Here is an 11,592-nt window from a genome sequence, read left to right on the forward strand (position 1 = left end):
CTAATCAAGATGCACCCACATTGCCTCGCTAGGCACCCCACGGTTGACAACGAACAACAAGTAATATCCTGGAGGAGCCACCTGAGGGAACGACGGTGCCTTTGCCGAAGCCTTGTAAATCCCTTCGGAGCTTGGAGTGATGGCAGTTTCAAGAACCAATAACCTCTGATTCATGGAGTAGCCATGAGTGGTAAAAGGAGGAAAATACAGGGTGATCCTAATGTCGTGCATGCCCAACTTCTGATTCGTATATTTCATACTGAACTGTGTCTCAAAGTTGTTTCCATATTTCAACCACATCGTAGAAGAATCCTCAATGATTTTGGGTCTACTTGCATTTAGGTCTGGGTCCAAGTAAGGAGGAGAGAATGCCTCGACCCTAGTCTCAGTTGGGAACTTATCAACATCCTTGTAAGTATTATGAGTGTTGCTACCACCAACCCAGATTTTGCCACTGGGAAGCACTGCTGAGGTTGAATGATACATTCTGGCTATTGTGGTAGGATTCATTACCTGAAACCTTTGACCCTTAGGCTTATCTGGCTTATACAAAACTGGTGTGAAATTAGGATCATCAGCATCCCACCATGCAGCTGTTCCTTTCTGTGCACCATTGATGAACAAGAGTTGTCCGTTAGGGAGAATAAGAAGATCCCCCAAGGTTCTTGCTGAAGGCATGTCTTCAATGTCCCATTGAGGGTGCTGATCTGTGATCACCATTCTACCGCAGTCTTTGAGAGCTGGAAGGAATTGTTTTTTTGTTTCAGCCAAGTTGAAACTATCATAAGTGTTGCCACCACATACCATGACCTCAACCTTGATTTTGGAACTATCAACTTCATTAGGGTCAAGAGTTAAAGGAAGCATAGCAGACATGCCTGAAGCAGGGTAGTTTCGAGAACCTCCGGGGAGCACTGGAAAGATGCGAACCACTTTGTGATTGTTAGGGTTGAGAAGGATGGAACGGTTATTGGAGAAGACAAAGAGATTGCCATCACTAGAGAGATGGATAAAAGGGTAAAGGTTGTTCTCATCAATGTCTGAGGTCTCATAGAGGAATGGAAAAAAGATTGATTTTGCAGTTGGTTCCCCCTCCTTTGGAAAGAACTCATAGCTAAAAGATCTCCGTCCTCCTACCACTATATACTCTCCGTTCGGAAGAATAATTTGAGTTGCATACCTAACATGCAAGAGTTCAAAAGCATGTCAATAATCCTTGTTTTACGTAAAAAATGTATCATGATATTATTATTCTTATATTTATATATATATATATATATATATAGAAATACATATGTACCATCTGGCCTCTTTAAATTTCTGAGGATATTCCCTCCAGTCACAAGTTTTGCAAGATTTGTAGTATCTAGAAGTTCTATCTCCGTCAGCGAAACCACCAGCAACCACTAGAGTACCATCAGGCGTAAGCCCACCACATGAACACCACGGATCTGTCTTCACCTGCACCATGGTAAACATTACATTACCTATCACTCCTATTAATTTTATGTGATAAAAGTATCAGCATGACACAAGAAAAACATTAAACCAGCCTGGGATTTTTTGAGATCATACAAGTTTCTTTACTTGCATGTTTTCATTCTTTAAAGATAGTTTATTTGTCAGTATAATGTACAAAGTATTACTTACTTTAAGAAAAATACACGCATGTTATAGTATAAGAAAAAATGATAAATATGAATAAAAAGGAAGACATAAGAAAAAATGTATGTAGGTAAAGTTTTGTAATGATGATTAAAAATGTCAGAAAAGAAGAAATATGGATGGTACGAACCGTGAGTGCTCTAACTTGATTTGTCTGAATATCGTATGTCATTGCATGAGCATAACAATCTTGTTTGTTTTGTTTAAGGTTTTCATCATAGAATTGAACACATGGCATTCCTTCTGGATAACGGAGTCTAGAGACACGATAAACAGTGGCATCATAGACATTCATGGTGTTATCAGGCATCAATTGAATCTGCATGGCAGAAACACCCGAGTCCCTATTAATTACTTCCCAGCTCCCTAAGAAATTTGTTTCATAATCTTCAGGTGTGTCATCACCACCATCTGAAACACCAGCCTGTTCCTTTTCTTCCAGAGAAGGGAAAAGATTCGTATACGTATGCTTTGGATGTGGAGAAATCCTATGGAAAATCTTCTTCAACTTATCTTTGTGTTTATGTTTATGTCCCTTCGCATCCACCACAAGGAACAAGACAGTGAGAAACAAAAGAACTGTGTATAAACGTGTCATTGTTGGATCTCTGTGTTTGTTTGATTTCATGAAAAACCTCGAAGATCTAGGAATGATGGACTAGACTCGACATGTTCTTTATTGAGAGAACTTGGGTGTGCCTAAGTTCTGTTCTATGGTCTATGTTTCTAATAAGCCTTCTTGCATGTGGGTTTTCCGATGATCATTGGTTGTTCAAGCATTTGCCAAAAGTAGTACATCAATGTTAGCCATTGGAGATATATAGCCTTATAATATATGGTAATTAGCATTTTTCTCTTCTAGCATTGGAATATAACACACGAGGTAGAAGAACACTCGTTTTCTTTCTAACAAAACATATCCACTTTTAGATAGTATTCCAATAATTCAGACTTGAATACTCACATCAAGGCCTTTAGGAAAATAATAATAGTATGAATGGATTCATAAATCAACCTAAGAGGAGACCAACTATATTTTTTTTAAGTTATGTACATATTTAAGAATAAAAGTTATGGTAAAATAAATTTCTACCACCGTATTTTAATTTTAGATGATATAATTCTTAATATTTGTATCAATGTCATCACTTTAGTAAATTCATATATTTGTATCAATGTTGGGAAATTGATGAACATTATGAATTCAAAATTTAGAACAAGTTTCATCAAAGTTGACTTTTTTGCAATAAAATTATATGTTCTGTGTTAGATGGAAAATGATATTTTAACACCAATTTTTTGACATTGTACATGTGTCAATATGGTTGAACGATTTCAAATTAAAAAAAGTTGAGGCAAGAGTATATTTGGAAGAGAAAAACCAAAGTTTTTTTTCTTAATTTGAAATCGTTCAACCATATTTTGACACGTGTGCAGTGTCAAAATGGTGTAAAAAAAATTGGTGTTAAAATATTATTTTCCGTGTTAGATATATTATATAATGTTAAATTTGTCAATTTCAAGTGTCAAGATTGTCACCAACTTAAAAATTCATGTTTTTTGTATTGTAATTATGAATGTCAAACTCGATCAACTTAACTGGAAGAGATTGATTGACTGAGAATTAAATGGATCAGTTTAATTTAATTCACTTTAGATAGAATAAAATTTTATAATTTGGATCGATTAATTACAAAACCATGAAGTTAACATTTGAATTATTAAAACAAAATTTCTCGACTAAGAAGACTTTACTATTTCAACTTCAAACTTTACACTTAAATTAAATCTGTTATATTAGTAATTGTAAAATTGAGTTTATTATTGTTTATCTCATTATTTTATTTATTAGTATCAATTATAAGGTCCATGATTAAAATTAAATACTTATTATTATTATGGAAAATTATAATAATGAGACATAAATATTATATAATTTTAATTTAAATTGTTATTAATCATGAAATTATTAATGATAGGACATCATTAATTTGAATAAGTCAATATTAATTATAATAATAGACATCTCATTTTTTTTTTTAAATTACACATATAAATAGTGTATAGAACTATGACAATTAAACTTACATTTTTAATGGTTAATATTACCTTTAAATTGTGAATGATTTTTTTTTTTTAAATATAGTTTTTCTTATACTTAAGATTAGCATATAATTAACAAGTTGTTAAGTTGTTTATTATACTTTGATATGAAACATTTTAAAGCTTCATGATGTTGGTTGAAGAATATTGGATATAATTAAATTATGATTTTTCTTTTAGTAGCCTTTCTCACATGTTTATTACCACCACTAGACTCACATACATTTATTTTCTCAACTAGACCATTTTAGTGCTGATATTTTTTTTATTTAATTTGGTAAATGTTTGTTTTTTAAATTTTTATTAAAAAATATAAAAATACAAATTAAAGAATATAACAAGATATCAAAACTTTTAGTTGAAATTTATAAAATAGAAAAAGTCTTAAAATTTATTAAAAAGTTTTATTTTAAAAACAAATATAAAAAGCACAAGATAGAGCTTTTAGAAGCATTTTTTTTTTAATTTTAAGAAGTTTGACTATTATAAACTTTTTTTCCTTTTTTTTTAATAATTGGAACAACAAAAAAGCATTTAAAAATCGAACTCAGAATTTGATTTTTTGAGAATTTTTAAATGCTTTATTCAGTGTAGAATAGCCCAAATGAAGGTAGGAAAATAACATTTTCACACTAATTTTTTGACACTATTTTAACACTGCACACGTGTCAAAATGTGATTGGACGATTTTAAATTAGAAAAAGAAACTTTGGTTTTTTCTTCCAAATATGCCCCTATTTCAGTTTTTTTAAATTTGAAACTGTCCAACCACATTTTGACACGTGTGCAGTGTCAAAATAATATCAAAAATTGTGTCAAAATATCATATTCCATGAAGGTAAGAATTTGGTCCACGGAAGACCAATTCTGTAGAAACAAAATCATGTTTTTGCGCACAATGTATTATGTTGCAAAAAAAAATCTCCAGTTCTATGTCAAAAAAGTATTCAAAAGAAAAACATATTTATATTTAAATAATTAAATATAAAAACACTAAATTCTTAAAAATATTTCTTTACATTTATATAGTTAAATACAATAAAAATAATGCAATTTATTTCAAATAATTAAATTGCTATAATTTCAAATTTTCTATTTTTATATTTCTTCTAAAATAAAATTTCTTAAATACATTTCTATACTTTTTTTATTTTCAAAATTTATGAATTTCAATTAAAAATTCTATATTTAGATATATTTTTAAATTTCTATTTTTATATTATTTTTCTTAATATTTAATAAATTTTAAAACTTTTCTATTTTAAAATTTTTATAAATTTCAATTAAAAAATTTGATATTTTGTTGCATTTTTAATTTTCTATTTTTGTAAATGAATAATTTTTCTAAACAAAATTTCTCTAATTTTAAATATTGCTTTTATATTTTTCCAAATAGAAATATATATATATATATATATATATATATATATATATATATATATATATATATATATATATATATATTTAAAAACTACATCTATAGGAAAAGGGTGTAGTTGAGAAAATAAAATACATGTGGGTATAGTGGTGGTAATAAAAATGTAAAAGAGTTTACTAAAAAAAATAAATGTAGGATTAGTAGTTAATCAAGAAATGATTTATCAACTCTTAGTAATGAACTCAGCTCAATAGAAATAAAAACCTTGGTCAAGGTGATATGAATGAAAAAATAAAAAAAAGTTTCTTAAGTCAGTCTTTATATATTAATTTATTGGAATTTGATAATTATACTATATTCTAAAAATTAACTTATAGATGTAAAGATGGAAGAAATAATATATTAATCTTTTAGTAATTTTAAAATAAAAAATAATTCATCCAAAACTGCTGTTAAAAGTGTTGTTAGGCCAACCTTAATCAGTAGATTAATAAATTAGTTTATTACTAGTTTGATAATGTACCTATTGAGTCACATAACTGTTTTAATTTTCACGCAAAAATATTATTGATTAAATTAAAATTTTTAATTTTATATATATTTTTTAAAATATTAGCACTAAAAATATAATTAATATAAAATAGAAAATATTTAAAATTGATTGGGTCAGACTAAATCAATTACGTTACCAAGCAAGTGAATATTGTTTTTAAATACAATTAAATAAATATATCATTTATTACTAAAACATCATACTTGAAAGATAAACAAAGAAACACGTACCGTAGGTGATTTCTATTGGATAAAAAAAGTAAAATATTAAAATAAATTCCAAAATTGTTTACTAAACCTGTGATTAATATATATATGACATTTTCTTCAAAATCTCTCTTAAAAGATCTCTGGTTAAGTTATACAATGCAAAGTCATTATTGTCAACTAAGGTATTTCTTAAACTCTTTTTCTTTTTATTATTCAGTAGGCATAATTTAACCTAAATAGATATATTTTTTTGGTCTTGTGTGTTAAAAACGCTGATTTTTAGCCTTGAATTATCATATGCAATATGCACTCTGATTGAAACATGGTGTACACATTTTTAATTTATATATCTTTTGAAAAGTATATATTTGATGTGAAAGCAAAATTGAAGTTGAGATTCTTTGAGAATTATGTGCAAGATATGCAGAGAATGAAAATGGAGTTAGCACTAATAATCAATTGGAAGATATAGCCTTTATGATCATTCATGTTTGATCTAATAGGATCCACTTGCAGTGATCTCTATTAACTATTTTGTCTGCATTACTCTTTTCACTGATTGACATTAATACAGCTGTTTTTCCATCATTTCCCTCATTCATAGCTTTAACACTCTGGACATATGTTACCTCGCTACGCAAATATTGTAAAAGTAGCTTTCTTTAAGATCCATTCACACATGTTTATCTCAACCTATAAACAACATGCACACTCTTCAAACTGTTTTTTGCTGATAAAACAAAGAAACACTGTGTTCAAACTTTTCTACATAATCCATCTTCGCTATCACCGATTAGGCTTCTTCATGTGTTGGAAATCTCGCTTCGACTATTGATAAGGTCAGTATCGATTAAATATAAGATCAGTTTATAATATATAACTGAATACAAATCTCGTCTTATACGTCGATTTTGTGAAATTAAGTTAGACTTAAAGTTTACTTCTTAATATGTTATGTTAGAGTCTATCATAGTGATTTCTGTTGTTTGTTGGACGTGTTGTTGTGTTGAAAGTTCTATCATTATATCATTATATGTGTTAGTCAAAATTGTGTGAAAAATAGTCACGTAAGAAACACTTAAAGCTGCTGATAATTAAAGTCATAAACTAGCATATCAAGAAAAGTAACCAAAATAAGAAACTTTTGATCTGTTCATATGTACTAAAACTTCCCTATTTGTCAAAAATCTTAAACTTAACCGTTGATTAACTTCCAGTCTGCACGTGTCATCTCCAAAGACTTTTCTTGCTTGAGATGTGTTTTCTATTTTCATTGCATAATCTTTGTCATTTTCACACGTGAGAAACGAATTTCTCACTGGCTGCTTGTGGACCAGACTTTTGATGTGAGATAAAAATGAGAATCTTTGCAGAAATTTATAGGCAAAGAATTATTGATATTATCAGCACTTATTTTTTGAGATTAATATATATATATATATATATATATATATATATATATATATATATATATATATATATAATTTTTATCTTATATGTAAATAAATATATGAAACAAATACACTTTTCTTAATCAGCAACAACATTAATTTTGATTTTATTCTCTAAAAAAACGACAAATGTGGCGATGTAGAGACCAAGGGGCCAAGACCACATGTCCCAATGAAACTCTACCACATTACTCATAAATTATAAGACCAAAAAGATTTTTTTTTTTTTTATATTTAGTTTAGATTTTGTCTCACTTGAGTTTAACTGAAAAATATTTTGATTGGATTAAATTTCTATCCATTTTCATGTTGCACATAAGCTTCTTAATGAGTATGACTACTAAAAATGCATAGCTCAGCTGCACTTTGATAAAGTTCTCACGAAATCCACTTTTTGCACAGTAATTTGCTAATATTTTAATCTTGGTAAAGGTTTAATGTATGTTCATTGCTCACGTTTTTATGTAACTCACTCACAACAAAATATGTTTGTTAAGATATTTGTAAAAGAATTTAAGTGGTTTTGATTTATTAATTAATTGCTACAGTATAATGTTCTTGAACATAAAATTGAAACAAAAGTAATTTTGGATGACCTTCTACAGCATGCATCCAAATTAATATTGTTGAAGAAAAGAAAATGAAGAAGATATATATATTCAGTTTCGTATGACCTTTTCAAGATCGTTTCAGTACCATTTGTCACATATATGGAGCCTTGAATGCATGAAAGATTCCAAACTAAGAGAAATGAATCAAATAAAATAAGAGCTAGCTATCATAAAAATAACTTCTCTTGAGTTTCTTTGATGATTTACGTTAAAAGAGAAGTTTGCATTGCTTTTATGCAAAGAGTAGTCAATATCTATATCTTCCATGACACAAGAGTATGATCCCAATGAAACTTTAAAACAAACACATTGGCTTGTTCATGTGCTTTTTCAATTCATAATTGTAAACAAAAGCATTACAATTACTAGAATTTGCCACTCTTTCCAGTGGCAGCAGATCAAAGAGATAGTCTTAGCTCCAAATCTGGTTCTTGAGTGTCACTTGATTCAGAGTTCTGACTGCTTGCGCCCACTGAACCACTTCTATGCTTCTTGGTATCTATGTGTTGTGAGTCCTATATGATTATAGAAACCACCATAATGAAGGTCATTGTGAATTTAATGATGGATTCTCTATTGGGTGCCAAGCCAAATATACGTTCTATGATCAGAATATCAAATGAGATATATACAATTTGAAAAGATTGCTTACATATAAGTTAAGTAAAGGTCTTGTTTGAGCAGTGGAATTGGCATGTTCCCATCTGGTTTGCAATATATACATATATCAGTCTAGAAATTCTTCATTATAAAGAACAAAAATCCAACAAGTATAAACACATTTGCAGTTTAGTCATATCAACCAAAAGGGTCTAATTATAGAGCTGAAAGGTTGAAGTACCTTGCAGTATTAGTTGGCTGAGAATCACCATATCTAATGCTTGTTCTTTCATACTCAGGTAGGGACATCTGCACAGGCAAACAGTGTTGTCCAATTTCAAGATCCGCGATCCAAACTCACTCTTTCAATATATATATATATATATATATGTGTGTGTGTGTTACTACACTCACATGGACATGTTGGAAGTGGAAGAATTATTACTTGTACGTTTTTGCAACATTAGATGTGAAAGTAATCAGCAAAACTGTAACGACAAAGATGATTTGAATGACATTTTTTGGTTCTTTTGATAACTTTTTGTAGCCCAGATGCTTTTCAATTAGCAGAACACCCCCACACACAACCCTAATTAGCACTAACCTTGTACTTTCAAATTCAACCAATCATATATATATACAGGAGAAAATTAATTCAGATTCTAGGGTTATATATATATATATATATATATATATATATATATATATATATATATATATGCTATCTATCTATCTATATATATATATATATTTTCCAATATATAATAAAAAGATAAGTATCATGCCAACCATTTCCCGGAAAATAAAACAATGGTTAATCAAATTGCTTTGGGGACAATTTGAGTCTACTTGCATATATATATTTGCTTTCAGTAGTAGTAGTAGTTAGTGAGAATTATTATGAACATATGTGTGGAAGATGTTCACTCATAGAAAGAAAACCGAAAACGAATAAGTTAAACATGTGTGTACAAATAAAGCTATAGTGTGCCTGTAGAAGTGTAAAATCAATTGGGATCGGTTGAAGAAAAAGGCAAAAACTAGACATACCACAATGTTGGGTTGGAAGCCATATGAAGCTGAGTATGAAGTAGATGAAGAGGAGTAAGAAAAAGATGATGAAGATGGTAGTGATGAATAGGGTGTTTGCACCCTTGGATCTTCCTGCATGTTGACCAGGATCAATGAACAAAACCTCCCAATATTGGAATTCCGAAGATCGAAGCGAAAAACAGTGGCAGTTTTTGAGAGAGAAGAAAAAGGGTCTTACATTGTTGAAGTTAGATGGGTAAGGAGCGTGCAGAGGAGGATGATAAGCACCACAACCAATTTGACCATGTAATCTGATTTTCTCCAATTGAGCAACTCCTAATCCTCTCTGTGGTTGCTTTGGCTTCTCTTGATTGTTCTTCTTCCCTTTCCTTGAAGAAGAAGAAGAAGAAGAACCACTTACTCTTTCATTTCCCATGTTTCCCTCTCCAAAATAACTGCCATCCATGCTTCTTCTCTTCTCTTTTTCTGTGCTGGCAAATCCCTCAAGAACAGCTTCCACTTAATTTTCTTGCTGGGAAATCAGAGATCTCGTGTGCTCTCTTTTAAGCTTCTACCAAAACTCAGGAATAATTGCATCGCTGGATCAGATTGTGTATAGATTTCAATGTTAAGTTATATATATACGCCTAGATTCTATGCTCCTTATCTCTCCTTTCTCTACCCTTCAACTTCATTTTTTTAACTCAATAATGATTACATTTTTTATTAGTTTTCTGCCCCATTTGTTATACGGACTTTCAAGACTATCTCTGAAAGCGATTGTCTCCCATTAAAAATCTTAAATAAGCTGTATTGGAAGACTCTACGTAGCCACGCGCCACAAGGTTGGCTGCAAATTATCTATGCACATTTTCTATTCACATCTTTCTTTAATATTCTCCATAAAATAATCCACCTCTCATTGAATATTCGATTACATTTTTTTCTCACTAGTGCAACGCTACGATTTTTTCAACGTTACACTATGTTCTATAAAATTCAAGCATAGTAAAAAAGAACTAAAGTTGAAAATGGTAACCTATAATCAAGTATGAATTACAATTCTATCAAATAACTGTTGTTTGTTGGGAATATAAGTACGAGTCTAAAGTAAAACATTATATAAAAATGAAAGACTCGTTAATTCGTTGATATCGAAACGCTATTGTATGTGTTTGATGAAAGTTTCTTTCTATTAAAATATTGATTAGTGTGCTACGCTATATATGCCGAGGATGATGATGAGGTTGGCACTTCTGAGACTCTCAGCAATCAGCATATATAGCCTCCTTCTAAAGTGGCATGTAGGTGATTAATTTATTGTGTTTGATTCTTCTCTAGTTGATGGGTATTTTTAGGGGCCTTTTATATTTTGATTACACTGATCAAAGTAGATTACAAAGCTTTGTGCACCAGAAAAAATATATATAAAAAGATAACAAAGCCTTAAGTAGGTTCCACTCTGCATGTGGTTTCCTAGTTCTCGGTCAATTTGTCTCAGCTGATAGTACCCTAAAGGGCCTTAGCTGAAAAGCACCAGCTGTAAAATTCCATATAATTAGTAACTTATTGAGAAGGGAAAGTAATTAATAAATCATATCAGTAATGAATATTTTAGAACATTGAAAACAGTTCTGATATATCAGTAATGAATTTCTGCAGATTTATTACAACAGTTTAAGTTAACTTCTGATACAGTGAATAACCAGAATCTAGAAAGTTAATTATGTTATCTTGATCTAAATCTAATAAAAGTAATATCATATTGGTTAATTAATGAAGGGAGAGATAAAGATTGAGATATATATATATATATATATATATATATATATATAGCTCAATCAAACAATGTAGAACTTGATGAGATATACGAAATATATATGATTATAATAATAATGGGGTTATTATTAATTGTTTAGAGATACCAAATGATCTAACTGAACTGTTTCACGCATGGTTTGTGGGTCATATTTTATGAGTTGTTTGTGTG

The 11,592-nt window shown here is 29.8% G+C and overlaps 2 protein-coding genes across 2 annotated transcripts; both read right to left on the reverse strand.

Moving 5' to 3' along the window:
- LOC106769237 (aldehyde oxidase GLOX1-like) lies at nt 1-2,293 on the reverse strand. Its single transcript, XM_014654770.2, has 3 exons — nt 1,796-2,293; nt 1,301-1,461; nt 1-1,180 (listed from the first exon to the last, which is right to left on the reverse strand). The coding sequence occupies exons 1-3, from the start codon at nt 2,291-2,293 to the stop codon at nt 1-3; spliced, it is 1,839 nt and encodes a 612-aa protein (XP_014510256.2).
- A 5,817-nt stretch (nt 2,294-8,110) lies between these two features.
- LOC106768018 (protein SPEAR3) lies at nt 8,111-10,279 on the reverse strand. The gene is made up of 5 exons (XM_014652988.2): nt 9,841-10,279; nt 9,621-9,734; nt 8,812-8,879; nt 8,623-8,674; nt 8,111-8,485 (listed from the first exon to the last, which is right to left on the reverse strand). The coding sequence occupies exons 1-5, from the start codon at nt 10,066-10,068 to the stop codon at nt 8,369-8,371; spliced, it is 579 nt and encodes a 192-aa protein (XP_014508474.1). The 5' UTR covers nt 10,069-10,279; the 3' UTR covers nt 8,111-8,368.
- Between the last annotated feature and the right edge of the window lie 1,313 nt (nt 10,280-11,592).

This window comes from Vigna radiata, chromosome 1 (genome assembly GCF_000741045.1).
Source record: "Vigna radiata var. radiata cultivar VC1973A chromosome 1, Vradiata_ver6, whole genome shotgun sequence".
In the NCBI taxonomy this organism is placed as follows: domain Eukaryota; kingdom Viridiplantae; phylum Streptophyta; class Magnoliopsida; order Fabales; family Fabaceae; genus Vigna; species Vigna radiata.